General features: G+C 41.9%; 1 protein-coding gene across 3 annotated transcripts in view; it reads left to right on the top strand.

The window, feature by feature from the left end:
- Window positions 1-2,720, top strand: part of ZNF277 (zinc finger protein 277) — a 56,970-nt gene extending 54,250 nt beyond the window's left edge. For all 3 annotated transcript variants that reach the window (XM_066991674.1, XM_048065927.2, XM_048065926.2), the window contains exons 10-12: window positions 347-389; window positions 1,160-1,334; window positions 2,374-2,720. In XM_066991674.1, the coding sequence (XP_066847775.1) occupies window positions 347-389; window positions 1,160-1,334; window positions 2,374-2,566 (411 nt within the window). In that variant the 3' untranslated portion in view covers window positions 2,567-2,720. The remainder of the gene's footprint in view (window positions 1-346; window positions 390-1,159; window positions 1,335-2,373) is intronic.
- The last annotated feature ends 16,424 nt before the right edge of the window (window positions 2,721-19,144 follow it).

Genomic DNA, 19,144 nt, shown 5'->3' with positions numbered 1-19,144 from the left:
AATCAAGTTTTACATTAATAGTATGAATAGGTATTACTTGTGAGTGTACAGACTGGTGCATACAGTAAAATAGTAGCATTTTTAATAATAAAGTTGCTTGATGATTTAAAACATTTGATGGTTAGCATCTGTGTTTCAGTTTTAATAAACTAATTAATAGGAGAGTTGCAGTTTAACAAAATATGAAAGTTTCTGATGAAATAACTTTCAGGCGTTATTCCATACATTAGTGTTTGCATGTCTGTATGTCTGTGTCAGTCTGAAAAGCTGCGCTGTCTTCAGCGTGGACTAGTACAAATATTGGGAATGAGAATTTTTCCTTTCTTTTGTTTTTTTTTTCCTCTAGAAATCACATGGATTTGACTTCCTTAAAATAAAGTCAGAACATGGTGAGTAAGAGATGCTGTAATTGTCAGCATTTGCTGCTAGTATGGCGAAAACCACATTATAAGAATACCGGAAAACAGCTGTATCAATTTGTTTTTTGTTTGGACATCTAACTTTTCCATTATGGAAACTGTTTCTGCCAGCTTATAAAAGACAGCCAAGAACACTTTATTTTTCTGGTACTCTCGTACCTGTGTCAGCTCCTTGCTTTCTGCATGCTCCTCAAGATTTTAATTCATCACAAAAATGAAGTCAGATTTGCAAAAAAAACACAGGCCAGAAGCTTTTGTTAACTGCACTTTCCCTGCTTCTTTCCTCAGTAGAGCTGTTAGTGCCAAGGATGTGTGCTATTTTCTGTAGAACCATTGGATTCTTTCACAGAGTGGCCTCTACAAATAGCTGCTCTATGAGTCCCACATCCGGCTGGCGGAGCCCTGGAATAAGTATTACTATTATTAATAGGATTATTATTATTATGCCTGTTAAGACTTGCTTGCAATTTAGAAGGCTGTGGTCTAAGCTGCGTTTGCCCAATGTTTCCTTTCTCCTCCAGACGGAGAGGAAGCAAAATGTTTGTAATTTTTACTGTAAGAGAAGGACCAGTTCCCCTGCAGCTGGGAGGAAACATTTGCTCGGTTAGTTTGCTAAGTTACAGCGTTCAGGCAGTGCTGGTCTTCAGTAACGTTTATAAACCTTTATGCTTAATCCAGGAAAGCATTTGTAAATTAAGTGTTATATTCCTCAAGTGTTTGTTTGCTACTGTCTCTCCTAGGTCTGAACTTTTATCAGCAAGTAAAGCTAGTGAACTTCATAAGGAGGGAAATCCATCATTGTCGTTGTTACAACTGCCAGGAAAAATTTCAGTCTAAAGGAGGATTGATAAGTCATATGGAAGAGACAAAACACATCACATTCCTGCCACCCAGGTCTACATGGGACCAACCACAGTAAGGACAAACATATTTCTTCCAGCATTTATACTGCTGTCTGTTAATGTCTGTAAAGCAAGAAGTTGAAAGTTCTGTTTTTTGCCAGTGCTGCAGTGCCCAAAGCCCCTCAGCTCTACTAGCACAGATAAAATAGTAACTGGTCTCAGAACTACTCAGAAATCCCTGTACTATCTGAAGCTAAAATGGACATGGGATACTGCTGTTCTGGTTGCATCCTGGATGCAGGGTCACCATAAGCCATGTCTGCACTGTCAAATTAGTATGCTAGAGATCTTATCTCAAAGTTGTCTTTTGCGTGTGTTTGCAGTCATGCAGTGCACAGTGAAAAGCACAACTGTTGTGCTCTGAGCACTTTCTCCTGGTGGAACAAAGGTTGAATCTGTGCACTAAGGCAGCATCTCGAACACTCCAAATTCTAGACACAAGGTCTTTGAGCCATTAGCTCTCTACAGAGATGCAATTCCTGCCTAGGATGGGCATCTGGCACATATTTCATTGCTAGTAAAGGTAGTGAACATATGGTTCTGGAAACAAATCGAACCCCTTCTTTTGCACATCTAATGCAGATATATGTATAATATCTGCCTAATTTTAGGCATCAAAACAAGATGTCTCTTTATCCGTGTTTTTTCCCAGAGCAAATGGAGAGAGTGTAACATAGCACTGATTCAGATTGCAAGCATGTTCTGTATATCTGGGGGATGATGGCATAGATGGTAGAGCACAGGGAGTGTTCTCACTTAAAAAAATCTGTTAAGCATTTGTTATGGGACAGATCTGGATCCGTGGCCTCAGTTGTGACAATGGGCAGGGGAAGAAAAGGAAGGCTTGTCTGTTGCTGCCTCTTCTGTGTGACTCTTCCAAGGTGTACGTGTCAGTTGATTTTTTGAGCATGCTGATTACTCATTGCAGAAAACTGAACTTTCTCATTTTTCCGTTTTATGAATCTAATCTCATAAAATAAGCACAGCCTTTTTAGAACAAAATATGTGACTATCTAGTAATATTCTATTCTGTTAAACCTTGTTGCTTCCAGGTATTATTTTCCTACCTATGAAAATGATACACTGCTGTGTACACTGTCAGACAGTGAAGATCTGGTAACTGAGGATCAAAGTGAAGATGTCCCCGTTGTAAGTGAAGATATATCCAATCTAAAAGCTCTCAAACAGAGCAGTGTTTTAAACCAGCTACTGTGTGAAGAGAACAACAGTCAGGAGAAAAATTGACCTTGAATTACAGTTACTGACCTTTGAGTGTTTCTCCTGGAAGACAAAAAACACATTCTTCCACTCATATTGGACTACAGTTCACTTCATTAATGTTGTTTCTGGGCAAATATTACATGAATGGGAATGCTAAATAAAATTTATTTGCAAAGTTTTTTGTTTATCTTCCTTTAAGTTTTAGCTTTATTTTAAGACTAAGTGCTGGATTTTCTGCTTGGTTCTTACAATACTGTTGGTATTATTCAAAAATAGGATTTTTCTTCTTTTTTTTTTTTCTGAATATACCAAAATCAGAGTTCTACTTTAAGGCCATCTCGTGAAAACCATGAAAAATTGAGACAGTATGTCTTTATATATAAGCCAATGAGTAAAACTGCTATGCGTTACTGCTCTTAGAAAGCATGTGGAAAAGAACCTGAATTTCACTTTTGGCCTGTTACATAAAGCAAATTTTGCTATTTTTAGATTTCTTCAAAGTGAATATGGATCTGTATATTTCTATTATTCATTATCAAAATACCAGATACAGAGTGCCTGTTCTGAAAACTGGCCCAGAAACATCAGTAAAGCTCTGCATGGCTCATGGGTATCTGACTGCATGGAATGCTGTCAATATGAAGCCTCGAAATGTGTAGGACAGTTGCAATCTTGGTTGCATCAAAAATCCACAGAATTTAAAATAGCCTTATTGCATGGTCATGAATTGAGATGCGAAATAAATGTCTTAGGGGATTGCAGGCACGTAAGTCCAAATTAAATCCACAAAATCTCTACTCAGCTGTCCATTGAAGTTACCGTATTTACTATAATATGGAACTTAAAAGTTCCCCACGTAATAGGTGATAGGCCTTCACCATGTCCAGAAACACCATAGTGTTGATAGGGCAAGGCAGCTCATACCCTACGTCCTACTAGGATGATCAAAACTAGGTATTCTTGCCTCTGTTTCTCCTCTGAAATTTTATTTATGGTAGTGCTAGAGTTCAGGTTTGGCTTTGTGTAACCGCTTTCAAATGGTAACCCGTTCCTTTTTCTTCTTTAGCTCAGTGTTAAAGCACTTGCCCAAAGTATGGGAAACTTGGCTCAGTGCCCTTCCCTGCCTGAAAAGATTCAAAGCCATAGCTTTGTCTTTGCACAGGTCCTTTTACGTGAAATAGATTGCTGTCAATAAGAGTTACGTTTGTCATTATATGGTGATTAAGAATTAGATACCAGTCCCTAGGAGCAGGAGCTAAAGCTCAAATCTTTACACATGTTCTGGTAAGCTTTTATATCCAGCCTAATTCACCATGCAGTATATTTGCATCAATTTCTTCTAATTTGTAGTGAACTTGGTTTCTCCTGGCATTACCTATCACCCAGTAGCACCTCTCTTTGCTTCCCCTTTCCTTTTTGCTCTGGGGCCCAGGTGCTCTAGAGATAGGTTACAACAACAGGATGCTGAAAATGTACTGAGAAAGGCAGAGCAGCCCCCTAACTGCACAGTGAAACAGACACAGAAGCAATTTCTCTCTCTGTCAGGAGGAAATGGGATAGAAGTGGTTCAGCAGGTGCTGAGAATACAGACAAAGGAAGGGGGCAGATGTACTCATATATCTGCATTGACTTTAAATAAACTGGTTCAAAAATTATTTTTTTTTCTTTGAACTGGAACATATGACCATCTTAAAGAAACTGTAGTTTGTACTTCTTGCGTGTGAAATGTATTTAATTTCATACAGTAATCGGCTGTTGCTATTGATTTTTTTTTCATTTTATGTAGTTTTCTTCCCAAGCATCTACTTTTCTTCCTAAATTAGAAATTGATCCCAGTTTTTGCTTTTTCATCAGATTCTACAGCTGAGGTGGGAGTAAGAGTTAGTAGGGTTTACATTAATAATAAGTGTGTTGTTGAGCAGTGGAAGAAATCAGCAAGGGAACTGTGGGTAAATCAGCAGCACACGGATGTGTTTTATGGCAAGCCAATCTCAGAAGGGCACATTAGGGGGAAAGATAAAATTTTATTGTTATATCATAAAGTGAAATAGCAAAATGTTTCCTAATCAAGAGGAATGTCATGCTGAGTCACTCAAAACCCTACAAAATGAAATCAAAAATGTTAATATCAGCAGTATGAGGTGGCTGTTGTTCCTGGTTCTAACAGAAATCTGAAGCTGCAATTTTTCAGTGTAGAATTAAGAGAGTATCGTAAGAGGAATTTAAAATTTTTTTTAAAAATTTGTTAAATTTAAAGTTTAAAATTGTAAAAAAACATGGACTGCTTGACTTTTTTGAGTAGAGAAGAAAAGGTGCTCAGGAAAAATTTATCAACAGTGTACCAGTTCACTGAAAATACAGGGAACAGCGAGGAATCAGATTGGAGTTGACCTTGTTACTTCAAGTATGCACGGCAGGCAACAAGGTAGGTTTAAAGTCTCCATAAGTTCAGAGAGAAAGTTGGGGTACAATTTCTAGTAAATATTGAGCGTCTTCATTTAAGCACAATGATGCTTCTAATTAAAGATTTTGCTTGATCATACTGTCTTTGTTTGTTTCATAGCCACAGTTTTCCAAGGGAATACTTGTCCTCTGTCTAAAGCACAGCTAATATGAGTGTCTGTTTTAAAACTGAAGTATTTTTTTTTTGCCATTGGATGGGAGACACAGTTATGACTGCAGACAGTGTATAGGCTCAGCTCTTATATGAGCAAATACATACTTTTAAAACGAGCATTTTTGGAAGTATTACAAAATAGTTTTTTTATAAGTCATGGAATAGACAGAGTTGGGGTTGGCAACTGTGCTTGATAGAGTCAAATTAGAAGATTGAGTGGTGCTAACTGTTATGAAAAAAGCTGCTCTAGTTTAAGTCCAGCACACATTTCTTACCATAATATTTCCTCTTAGCTTAGATCATTCACTCCATGTACATACTCCCTTCACTTTATGTAAAACTGTCCTCTTGACAGGAGCAAAAAGGAGCAAAAAGGCTTGTGTCCTGGTGACCAGCAATTTCTCCTGCCTGCTTTAAAAATACGTTAATTATATCTCTGATACTCTTCCACGTACAATTTATTCTGACAATTCTATGCAGACTTGATCTTTCTTAATGAGTTAATGGTTACTGACTTTCATTTAAGACGCTTACTGTTTTCAGTTTCTGTATTACATTTGTCTGGCATGCTTTGCAAGAACTGTCAGTGGCTGCTCTCAGCTGGCTAAATGGTAAGCCATGTGTGAAACCCCCAAGTAAGTCTCTAAAATGTCTCTTCGCTATTGTCATCTCTCAGTTCCATCACTGCCTCCGAATTCTGGTTAGATCACTACTGGTGATCTCTCATTTTCTATCTCGTATTGTTCACAGAGTGATTTGTTCAACGTTAAGTCTGGTACAAGACACCTGTGTACGGTACAGTTACTTTCTTCCAAGTATACCAGTCTCCATGGGCAAAGTCAAATCCAGAGTGGACATTGGACATAGTCCTTGGAAAGGACTGCTATTGAACAGCAGCAAATTTCACAGCTTTGCTTACGACTTGTTGCTGTATTAAATGTCCTTGCATTATTGCATTTTACTTATATACAGAGGCAAAGGAGAATCAAAGGTCCCTGGAGAAAAAATGTTTTTCTCGGTGGCAATGAATCTTTTTTTTCCCTGGGAAGTTTTGTTAAATCTGTCTTTGAAAGGTCATTTTTGTTTAGTTGTTTTGTTGCTAAGATGCTTTATTGGCTTTATTTACAATAGGAAGACGGAAGTGGGTATGGTCAAATAACACCCTCATCTATCTCTGCCAGGTCCATAAACCTTGGGTAGATAACAACGGTTGTGTAGACCAGGTATTGGTAACCTCGGAGTGAGTTACTGCAATTACACCTAACCGCCATTAGAATCAGCGCTGCTGAAATGCTGCAGGCAGCAGTGGCTGAACAAAAAGCCCAGCTAATGTAAAACTCATTCCTTTTCTCTACGAGTACTGAATGTGCTGTTCTGCACAAAGCTGTTGGTTTTTGTGTGTTTGTGTGTTTGTTTTCCCCTCTGTTGGAACTTTCCTGCTTCTAAGGCTCGCTTCATTTGACTTTTTCCACCAGTGAAAATTTTAGCTGCCTCGACTTTGATTTTAGAGCTTCCTTCCCCAAACTCTTTCTCACGAAGATCCAGATCAGGTTAGAAATTGCCATGTGACCTGTTAGCTGAAATTACATTTGATATTTTACATTCCTGATAAATTCACTCTCTCTGCTGGAAGAGCAGGGAAATTCAGGATACGTACAATCAAAAATATATCAGTCTTGTTTGCACTAATTTAGATAGAAGTAAAAGCATTTTCTTGCTAGAAATGTTCCTTGTAACACAGTTCTCTGTCTGGTTTACCATCCAGGGACTGAGGATCTGCCTGTGTGTAGATACATACAAACCTAATGTCTGAGCTTCCGTTATAAACAGTCAATGTAGCCCGTGGATCCTAGAGAGTCATTTGGCTCACTCCACAGTAAAACACCTAAAAGTTTATTCAGCTCTTCACAGGCAGGTATCTAAGTGTCATCTGAGATGTTTGAAAATAACCTGGTCTCCAGCAGCTGCTCCTAAAGGATGCTGATCTCTCAAAGGTCTCGTGTCAGTTCTGTCAACTGTACAGGGGCAGTTCAAATGCCGTGGAGCATCTCAGATGGCCCTGAGGCATACCAAAGTCTGAGCGGCTAAACCCAGCACCTTTGGCTGGCAGCTAAATATCTCTTTTAGACTGTGTGAACTGTAGTGGAAACTGACACCTAGGTCACATCTGTTCACCTACATCTGCACTCCTAAATTTGGTTACATTAATTTGGATCAGAACCCTACCCTGCCTAATTAATGTAATCTGAAGTTGGAGGTCTACATGGATCAGGTGATTTGCCTTCTGGAAAGAACTAGCTTTGACAGCTGTATTGGAAATATCTGAAACCAGTCATTTAATCTCTGTCACTGTTCTCACAGCAGCTTTGGGGGCAGGAGGACAATTGATTACCATTTGGCACGTGTGGTCATAGGTTAAATTATAATCATGGATCTAAATGTACAAATCGCTAAAAACAGCAAAAGCATCACAATATGTGCATAAGAGTTTCCTTGATCCAGAGAATCTGTTATAGTTGGCTATTGAATAGATGCCTGCTTAACAGGAGTAGTCGAGAAGCTGGACAAGCTCCACAGGTAGTTTGTAACAGCTCTGTTTTTCCTTCCCATGAACTACTGTGTCTTGGAAGTCCCTCCTGAGTCTGATCATAGGTGAAGAAGGAAGATGGTGATAGAAGTGTAGAGATTTCATTGAGGAATATGGCTAAAACTGCTAGAGTGTTCCACTCGTGCCTTTCTAACCACATCCCAGGTTTTTCACATCTCTGTCACAACGCAAAGTGATGATATTGTAGTGACATTCCAAAACAAAAGGGCTTATGGCGATTAATTTAACCTGGCTCTTGGCATGAATTACAGCAGCCTTTGTACCAACTCATCACAGAAGAAAGCATTAGGTAACACTCTAAATAGCACGCATCCCCTCTGGGTGCCTTTGCAAAGGAGAGTTTGTCGCTCTGCACAAAGCTGGGACTGAAGAGCCCCCAGTGGAATGTGGCCCCGTGGCTGGCAGCCCCTACCTTTCAGTATCGACATCAAACAGGAAGCCAGAACACTACAAGGACCTGGGTGTGAATTCAGACTGCAGGAGCTGCAGCTAGGTGTGAAACCTGGGTCAGATATTAGTCATTACCGACTCTTATTTTAAAATTTGTGGGCTGATAGTTGTTTCTACAAGTGTAAAAAAAAAAAAAAAGTACAAAGGACATGAGGAGCCTTATCACATCACAGGATGTAAAAATATATTGTTCTTTATCTGCATTTAATGCTGCATTGTGCCCACTCAGCGACTCTGAGCACTCCTGCGAGATCTCGCTGCGGGTACCACACCGTTATCATCAAGCAGATCAGAGACCTTCCAGAAACCCTCGCTCTTCATTTTGGCACCTTGAGGAGCCCAGGAAGCGCCAGTGGCAGCTCTCTGCTGTTACTGCTGAGCACCTGGACACTGGTGAATTGCAGATGTGTTTCTTTAGGATAAATCTGTCAAACTTTCGGGCTCGGAGGCAGCTGTGCGATGCGTTTGTCGCATCAGGTCAGGATGTGGTGCGATCCAGCAGAACAATTACAGGCAGGCTCCTGGCGGTGCCTCAAGCCACAGCACCACTGAGTGTTAGGAGGCTGATTGTTCATTTCCGTGCTCTCTGGAAATATCAGAACAACACAGAAATAAATAATGCAGGAATTACCGATTCCTCATTAGAGAGGCTATCTTTGCAAACCACCCGCCACGGAGCTGAGTGCTGTTTTAACCTTGAGGTGGGTTTAGCTTTAACGCTCCAGTTGGCTTGTGGTTGGTGTGTTACTTTCTGATGCACGTCTGCCTTGATACCATTTACAGGAACGCTGGTGGGAGTCTTCACTGATATTTGACCCGTTCTAATAAACTGCCTGTTCTGCATGATGTTTCTGTTTGAGTCTAGGTGAAATAAAGAGCAAATAATTATGGACAGGGCTTAGCTTTAGAGAAGAAAGCTCATGAACATGTGACAGTTTTGGCCTCCTGAATTTCTATAGACGAATTACATCCTTTGACAAATGTTCCTTCTTCCCTCAGTTGCCTCAGTTTCCTAACCAGCAAGATGGTGATTGTGCAAGAATAGCTACTAGATAAAAATCACCATCAAAATAGTTATTGATTCAGTAAGAAACTTAATTTTAGGGAGACATTCCTATAAGGAAAAAAAAAATATATTAAAATTAAAAGCCATACCATTTAAAAAGAAGGGCTAATTTCTGAACCAGATTTTCAGAATATGTCTAATTTGCCATCACTTGAGGTTTTAAAACAAGGAAAGAATATTATATAGAAGACCCTCTGTTTTTAGTCAAATGCAGATCTTCCAAGTGCTCAATCGCACACAAAGACCAATTTTCTATAAGGAAAAAAGCCATCACAGGATGCAGAATGGCAATGTTCCACTCAGGGCTAGAGAAGGTGCTCACATTAACCTCTTGTAAGTCTTAAAAGCTATAAATCCATGAGTTTGCTGAGATTAAAAGAAAGATGTTCAAAGTATTGTTAATCCTTTAATTCACTTAATTGTTGCTTTGCTTTGTATACAGTCTCCATTTGAAATCCTGGTTCTCTGGAACTGTCCAAGCATGGGTTTAATATTTTCCTTACAAAGCACATACCCGTGAGGTATATAAGAAAGATTTCTCAGGATTCTCTTAAGTTTGTGGTATTGTATGTACCTTACCTTTGCTTCAGGATAAGAAAGTTTCTAAGTTAAGAAGAGGCTTTGTGTCTCCATTACAGCTGATACTTGGATAAATTTCCCTTGCAAATTTACTGTAATAGTACCTTTAATAATATTCTGAATATTCTTTTCTTCATGAGAGGCCTGAGCTTTCTGACTTGCATTGAGCCAGTCAGACAAACAGGCCACATTTCAGGTAAGCAATCTGGGAAATTAGTTTACTTAGTAACACTGATGCTGTTTCTGTAGACATAAAGCATGAAAAATATCTTAATGCCAGATGCTTAATTTCTTTCTCTCTCTCTCTCTTTTTTTTTTTTTTCCCCCATGGAAACCAATGGGAATCCAGCAAAGAATCTTTAATAACAGGACTCTCAATATCCTTGGTGGGACCCCTGTTGCATTGGGGCTGGAAAAAATCTTCTGGAGATTTTGGCCAGGTGGGTGCTTACACCCAAGGCAGTCCCAGAGCACTCTTAGCTACCCGCCCCCCTTAAACATGGTTTGGGGGTACAGGGGCAGCTGTCAGCCACCTCTTGAGGTCTCAGCAGGAGGTTGGGGTCTGTGCTGCAATGTAGCAGCATGGATCATTGTCCCATGGGTGCCAGACCGTCCCCAGTGACCAGCAACCTTTAACTATCAAACAGACAGTGCTTCTGCTGCTTCCTGGTGCCACTGGGAAAATGTTTAATTGCTCCTAATGACTGGTTTAAAATCAGTTAGATAGGATTCCAGTCAATATCTAAAATGAATTTCAACACCCTGCCAAGCAAGAATTTTCTGCTATTTAGGGTTGGTTTTTTTTTTTTAGTTTGAAAAAAAAGAATTCCTTTTGACAATGCTTATCCATTAAATTTCTTTTTGGCTTTGTGTTGATTACAAATGTTACAGTTGATACTCCACCCTCTTTGTTCCCAGTGTTTTATCCCCCTGCCACCATCCCTCCTGTTTCCCCTGGCCACCTCCTGCTCCTCACCCAGGCCTACCTGGCAGGCTCAGAGGAGCGCATCTGCAGCACGAGCTCTGGCTCTGGCCCGCCTCCCATGGGATGGCAGAGCTCAGTAAGACGATAGCAGCAACTGAAAGCTGACCTGAGAAGAAGGAAAGGGCTGCGGAGCTAAGAGAAAGGAATCTGTAAGAATTATGCCCCAGGTGCTACCTTAAAAATAAGACTAAAATGAAAAAGTAAATTGGATCATAAGCGGTGGAGAAATCACAGGAGGGACCGTGGGCTGCCTTGGAACACAAAATGGAAACTCGCGCTGACTTCCAGAGTGACAGCAGTGGCTGGAAGGAAAAGAAATTAAGAAAGATGACAAGACTACTACCGAGCATTTTGTATTAGAATAAAAATATTAAGCTGAAAATACTGGGGCAACCCTGGCCAAAAATAGAGCTGAGAAAGCCAGAGCATCAACCTGTCATCTCAGTGGAAACAGTGGTTCCCGATGAAGCCACGTAACTGCCTGAGGTATCAGTATGCCAGCTGAAAGCCAGACTAAATACTATTTCAGGTAGCTAAGGGTTTAAAAGAGCTTAGCACATGTGTGGGGTGTCTCCTGTGCAGATTTACAGCTCTGCAGAGGGAGTGGAAGCTAGTAAGTAAGTCCTGTTACGTGTTGTCTGTGTGCTGGTCACGAAGGAAAAGGCAAAAACAGACTTTCTGCATGTATGTTGGATGATCCAAGTGAATTCGGTAGTTATGGGATCTTGCAAAAGAGCTTTTGTAAATCAATAGTGGTAAATTATGTACTAATCTATTGGACATAGCAATATGTGAGTGCCATGTAAACATGATTGGTGTCATCTCTTGTGCAAGCTATGAATTGATGTTCTAGTGGCTACAAAATAGTAACAGAAATATAGATTTTATTTTTTTTTTCTGTTTTCAAAGAACCAACTAATATTTCTTCCTTTTAATTATAGAGTTTTTATGTCTGCCTGTGAGAAGGCTATATCCATCTAGAAGATTCAATCTTTTTGCTGTGGTGGTTTTACTCAGCTGGGCAGCCGAGCCCCACCAAAACCACTCTCTCACTCCCCCTCCTCAAAGGGAAAGGGGGAGAAAATGAGATGCAAAGGGCTCAAGAGTTGAGATAAGGACAGGGAGATCACTCAACAATTATCGTGATGGTCAAAACAGACTCAGCACAGGGAGATTAATGAAATTTATTACCTATTAGTAACAAGCTAGAGCAGTGAGAAACTAAAAGGAAACTAAAAACACTTTCCCCCCATCCACCCTCCTCTACCTCCTCACCCCAGCAGTGCAGGGGAAAGGGGAATGGGGGCTGCAGTCAGTCCCTGACGCTTCCTCTCTGCCCCTCCTTCGCAGTCACTCTCTGCCCCTGCTCCAACAGGAGCGGCTTGCAAAAAGAGTGCGGAAGGGAAGGACGTCTCTTCATTTTCACCCCCTGCCTTCTTCAGCAGCTGGGTGCAACCACTTCTCCAACCCTCAAGCTCTTCTGTAGATGACTGCCTTCTAATCTCACGGCAGCTTGTCCTTTTCCTGTGGTGGTAGGAGGTTACAGCCTCCGCATCATCTTAGGAGGGCCAGAAGAGTAAGAAAGCCTCCTAGCTCCTTCTTAGGAGTGTTTTGTTTATATTTACCCTCCTCCACTTCGTAGCAGAGCACGGGCTCTTACCCCTGCCTCAGCACGTCACGGAAGGGATTGCAGGTGGATGGCTCGCTGTCAAGCCCTGCTGTCTTTAATCCCTTCTTCCCTTTGAGGGGCAATAACTTACACACTGGCTACAAACACAACTTGAAATCATTTTTGGCTCAGAAAAACAGTGGACCAGATCCCCACTCCCTGTGCAGCTGCACCAACTAGGCCTGTCCATGCCAGTTCTGCCCAGAGTGTGTAAGAAAATGGTGAATGCCCTTCCATAATGTAAAACTAGATGAAATCAGCCTCCTGTGGGCTCCATACCTTACCTAGAAGACATGCCTGCAGCCTTCACTCAGGAAATTGCATGTGAGTGAGCAGAAGGCTTTTGCACACAAACTCCCTCATCTTTTTCTGCTGGCTCCCTGTTGGTACGGTGGCTGGTTTAGGCTTCATTTTTAGCATGTGTGTCCCTATGGACTAGAAAGGGACCCAGGTACCAAACAGGGTTTCTGATTTCACAGCTAGGACAGGTACCTAAGGGCTTCACACAGTATCTGAGCTACATGCAAAGGCCACTAAAGGATCCACGGTCCCTACCTGTGTGTAGAGCTGGGTGCTGAGCAGAAGAAGGGCAAGTCTGGTGGAGAAACTGCTGTGCACGGCGACCAGCACTGCCTTGCTTTAGCACAAGCTTGGGTGCTCGAGGCAGCACTCTCATGTCAGTGCTGTTTAACTTCCTAAAGCCCTGCAGGCAATTGCTATGAAAGGGACATGTGCCGTAACAGCTACCACAACTTTGTCATTACGTGATTAACAAACTGCAGAGGTCTCTCCCGTCTTTTTCTACACAGTGTTTCTGTTCCTGTTTGAAGTTGTTTCTGTCACTGGTGACAGATTGCAAACTACCTTACCTTTGGAAAGTTGACCGCTTTAGGCTCTGCATCCATTACTGTCATTTAGCACATGTGGAGAAACACAGAAACAACTGCTTCTCCAGCCTGGTGTGCTGCAGACTTCCTACCGAAAAATTGTGTGTGATGTTTTGACAGCAAACATTGCCAAGCATGCAAGACTTCTGAAATTAGCCACTTAACATGCTAGAGTCAGCAGACAAACTACAAATAGCAGCTTGCTTTCTCAAAATTTTGAATAATTTAAGTTCACAATTTCATTCTCACTAATCTTTAGGGACAGAAAAAATGACTTTGTGTCCTTCACAAAAATAAATAAATAAATAGATAGATAAATAAATAGAGTTGAGATGGTAGGCAAAAAAAAAAAATAAAATCAAATCACTGACATGGAAAGATAGATCTGTGGCAACTTCAGAAGTACAGAAATACAGAGATATTCCTATGTATATAGGGTGTTTTCACACTGATGGCCAGTTAACTCCACCACAACACTATCTCCCCCCACATCCTCAGAAGAACAATGGGAGAAAATATGATGGAAAAGGGCTCCAGGGTTGAGATAAGGACAGGGAGATCAGTCAACAATTGGCATCATGGGCAAAACACACACAGTGTACGGAGATTAATGTAATTTATTGCCTATTAGTAACAGAGTAGAGCAGTGAGAACCAAAAGCAAAACAAAATCACCTTCACCTCATCCACACTCCTCTACTGCCTCCCCCCAAGCAGCTCAGGGGAAGGGGGAATGGGGGCTGCGGTCAGTCCCTGATGCATCTCCGCTGCCCCTTCACGGTCCCTCTCTGCCCCTGCTCCCCGTGGGGTCCCTCCCACGGGATGCCGTCCTTCCCCAACTGAGCCTGGGGGGCTGCCCACAGGCAGCAGCTCTTCAAGAACTGCTCCCACATGGCTCCGTACCACGGGGTCCATCCCCCAGGAGCAAACTGCTCCAGCACGGGTCCCCCACGGGCGGCAGCTCCCCCCAGACCCCCTGCTCCTGCGTGGGCTCCTCTCCACGGGCTGCAGCTCCGGCCCGGGGCCTGCTCCTGCGGGGGCTCTCCATGGGCCGCAGCCTCCTCCAGGCCACATCCACCTGCTCCACCGGGGGCTCCTCCACGGGCTGCAGCGTGGAGATCTGCTCCGTGTGGGACCCATGGGCTGCAGGGGGACAGCCTGCTCCACCAGGGGCCTCTCCACAGGCCGCAGGGGAACTGCTGCTGCGTGCCTGGAGCACCTCCTGCCCTCCTGCTGCACTGACCTTGGGGTCTGCAGGGCTGCTTCTCTCACATTTTCTCACCCCTCTCTCCCAGCTGCTATTGCACAGCAGTTGCTTTCCCCTTTCTTCAATCCTCTCTCCCAGAGGCCCAACCAGCATCGCTCACTGGCTCGGCTCTGGCCAGCAGCAGGTCCCTTCTGGAGCCGTCTGGAGCTGGCTCTGATCTGACATGGGGCAGGTCCTGGTCTCCTCTGACAGCAGCCACCTCTGCAGCATTCCCTTCCCTCTACCAAAACCTTGCCATGTAAGCCCAATACCGTATAGAAATACACAGGAATACCACAGAACAGTAATAGTCATCCCTGTTTTTTCAGTTGGAGGTGTGGATCCTGGAGCAGTTTGGCACTTGCAGTCACACATACAGTGTATGAATTTGCTTTTCTTGTTCCCTCTGGAAGCAGGCTGTGGCTGGAAAACACAGACTTAGGACTTCAAGAAGAAAGGAATGGACCATGTCTGTCCAACTTTTCAGTTAGGGGGAGTTAATAGGCTTTCTGAAAAAATATGCTGAGTAAAAACTATGTATAGAATACATAGGGAGCATGGCTGACCTGAATGGCTGACCTGAAAAGACAGAAAGGGCTGTGGGATGAACCACCTGTGCCCAGCTGTACATTGCTTCATCTTAGCTTTTGTGCTCCATGACCATTTTTCTTAATGAAGTAAGCTTTCTTAGAGATACAGTCTGGGTCATTGAACTCAAGTCATTCCTCAAGCACTTTAGTCCAATAACACTGAAGAAGAGCTCAGGTGGGTTTGAATCATGGATATGCCTGATTATCTGTTATTTATTATTTTCTGTACATTATTGATTTTATCTTTTGCTCGTTTGCTCAAATGCAGTTCAGTGGTATTTGGGAGCTGAAAGTTCATAGATATGGCAGTCGATGAAGTTCAGAGCCTTAATCACTGGGCACATTTATTTGATTTCAGTGATCAGGCAACATCTGGAAGGTAAGGCATGGAAACGAACCACTGCCTCACCCTGTGGTTTCTTCAGGCAGCAATGAGAGCACATAGATGTTGATCTCAAGTGCAGGTTTTTTGTTGGCATTTACAGCTTGTGCCATCAGTCAAACTCCTTTAAGTGTCAGCTATTTTTATATTTAGTAATAATTTTCCAGGGAATAAATTCTTGTCTCTCTGGCTCTACCTTTTTTTCTTAGGAAAAAAGATAATAGTTAATTTGAGATTTTAAGAGGACTTTTAGCAAATGCTTGTATTTTTATTTGCACTAGTAAGTCAAGCACATGCACTGTTATCTTCTGGTAGCTCTTCATTCAGCAGCCTCGTGAAATACTCATCACATTTTGTGAGGATGCAAGTCAGACAGTCTCTCTCCAACTTACTTTAATGTGATGCAGTTTGATGCAGGTCATGCAATCCAAGAAGAGCATACAAGGCTGAGTACCTGCATTGTCTGTCCTGTCTAACACTGACAAAGCTCGTTAAGGGAATTGCACATTTCTTAAAATATTTGTGCCTTTTCATTATAAAAGTGGTTTATTTCAGCATCGAAAGCTTGCCACCCATAGCTACCATGTTACCACTTGTTTGCAGTTTTTTTGTGTTTCGCTTGTTTGTTTGTTTGTTTGTTGTGAATGGAGTGAAAAGAGGGGGGGGGGAAAGAGAGCATAACTGCAATTGCATTAGATAAAACTGCTGGTAGAAGGGCAAAAAGTTTTAACACGATGTTATAGAGTAACACTGATGTCTTTGCTGGCTGATTTGCAGAAAAATTCTGAGCTGAAATCCTAGTTCAAGGTAGTATCTTCTTGCTTATGAAGAAAGAAGCACTGGGGAAAAGACTTCATTCTACCTGTTTCTGCATATTAATTTCCCCATTTTTTTTTCCCTCTCTCTTTTACAAGTGTCCTGTGACTCTGTCAATGTTCTTTGCCACACAGTGATGAGTACCATGATGTGCTGTCAAGTTCTGCTGAGGGTGCCACATCCTTAAGGAAGAGACAGGGTCTCTGGAGCCCAATGCCAGAAGTGCCCTGTGTGTACGACCAGTGAGCACGCTGATTCCCTGTTCTGGGTATAGGGAATTGTAAGACACGTGGAGATATAATGAACTAGGAGAAGCCCTCTTTGCATTTGATTCCTAAATCCTTGTTTTATAGGATATTTTCTTAGGCTAGGCAGGCAGACTGTTTAATGATTCAGCAGGTTCTCATTAAAAAACATTGGGAAGCCTTGACGTTACCTTAGCCAATACAAACAACATTATTTCAGTCTTACTACTGCTCCCCTCTCCTCTCCCCTGTCACATCTTAATCCTATTTAGGTCCTGGGCTCTGAGAATCAGGAACATATCCATTTGTATTTGCGGAGTGCCAAATTCTCATGAGTACCTTTCCTGCTTTGCCTTAGGTTCTGGCATAATATAAAAAATGAATGATAATATTAGCTCCCAGCTCCTTCTTTCAAGCACTGGGTAAGTGCATTCTCTCGTACTTCATGCGCAGTTATCATCAATTTATAATTAGGTTCAACTACTTCACTATTCTGCACACTGTTCCAGCTGGCATATAAGCCTACGTGAAATTATATTATTGATACCACAAGTATTTCTATTCCTAGATAAGGATAGAAAAAGTTCAAGTTTTCTGATCACTGAAGGGAATAAAGGCAGATTTACAGACATCTTTGAAGTCTGAATATAAGAATCACACTATACTTCTTGCTGTCTTTAATTCACAGAAAATGTTAGTCATATTTTTACAGTAATTTTACAAATTGTCTTGGATCATTAGACATTTTACAGCTTCAGGGAACTGCAATTAACTTTTGCTTATCGCTGCTGGGGTGTGTCCCACTAGCTCTACTACATGCTAAATCACATCCTCTGAATTACTTAAATACTTGCTTAATTTTCTCTTAAACCACACTGTTCCCTCTCTAATGTATTTCGTTAATGTGTTCTCTTCGTGTTTTCTAGGACAGACCAATTCTATGCTATTATGTTTACAGAAATTGTTGGGTTCACCTAGAGCAGGGACTTGAAGGATAGAATAATTACAATGAGAAGGTCTAACTGCTACACACCCAGGTCTTAAAACTGGTAACATTGCTAGTGCAAACCTATGCCCTTGTGAGGAAAGTCATCCTCCAGAACTACCTGGAAGTCATTTAGATGCACGCTAAGCCCATTAATTGAACAGGGAGGCTAGCACTACTCTCCTCAAGATTTCCATCACTCATGCCTGGATGAAACCAAGTCGTGAACCAGGTTGTGTTAGTTGTGGGATGAGGAGAGGCATTTTTAAGCATGTTGCTGTTTACTATTATTATTATTATTTATTATTATTATTATTATTGTTATTAGATCTTTGAATTAAACGTGCTACAATACTCAAATGCAGTGGCAGTAAAGTGATACGTACCATACATACCTGGTAACCAACTTTGGGCCACAGGGAAGGATACTGTGCACTATCGTACAAGAATCTAAGCCCTGCTTCTCAGACATACCTTGCAGGACCATGTGGCACCTGCACACTGTTTTTGCTTACTATCTGTTTGCAGGAGTTGTTTTTAGGACCATATACTGAAAACCTCTTCCTATGTCCAACATGCATTCATTTGCATTCACAGGGGACTGACCGCACACTGCCATTTTCACTAACTGGATGCTGGATAGTATCTTACTTTTCCAAACAGAGACATTGCTCAACAGGAGCAAAGGAATTTGAAAGCAACCCGTACCTACTCAGTGAGAATGAGGAATCATTTCTCATCATCCCTCAGCAATTTCGACTTCAGCAAAAACACAGTGATATATGTAACTCCAGTTACCTGTGTAGGGAGAGTTTGCTACTTTCTAGTAATTGTGCTATTCTGCTGGTAGAGCTGTGTAAACATGGCTGTATTTTTAGGCTCTTTTTAGACAAACGTTTCCTCCAGCTTGCCCCGGTCTGCTCTGAGTTTAAACTGGGAGTGTTTCAGACTTTTAACTAATGAGGGTACGTGTCTCTGGCATGAGGCAGTTCTGCAGAAAAGCTCTGAGCTACTTCCAGGTAAGATCTACATGGTACAGTGTTATGCCTTGTAGACAAGCTGTGTCTGTTTTGGCCTGGGGCCTGAATATTACAAAGATCATACATACCCTAGCTGGGCTGGCCATTAAAGAGATTACTGTGTTAGTGGGAGGACAAGGTAAGGTCTTCTACAAGTGCGTGCCAACAAAACATCCTCACTTTAAATCCCCGTTCACCATGAGCCAGCGTGCCAGGTCTGTTCCAAAAACAAGCCCTCTGTTTTCACTACCTAGCGACAGAGAGGCACAGCTTAAATCCTAACTTGCCAAATCCTTGCTAAAAATCAGCCATGTACTGGTCCCAGTGAACAGCTTGCTGTGGTCGGAGACGTGGTCTTTAGTACACAGATGCAAAAATATACCTTGACCTCTGCCCGGGGCTGCACTAAAAAGTCCGTGTACAACAGCAGGGCTCAGTTATATGCTCAATTACTGTGAA

This window comes from Anser cygnoides, chromosome 1 (assembly GCF_040182565.1).
Source record: "Anser cygnoides isolate HZ-2024a breed goose chromosome 1, Taihu_goose_T2T_genome, whole genome shotgun sequence".
Classification (NCBI taxonomy): Eukaryota; Metazoa; Chordata; class Aves; order Anseriformes; family Anatidae; genus Anser; species Anser cygnoides.
The sequence above is the reverse complement of the archived record's forward strand: the minus strand, read 5'-3'. Positions and strand labels throughout refer to the sequence as shown.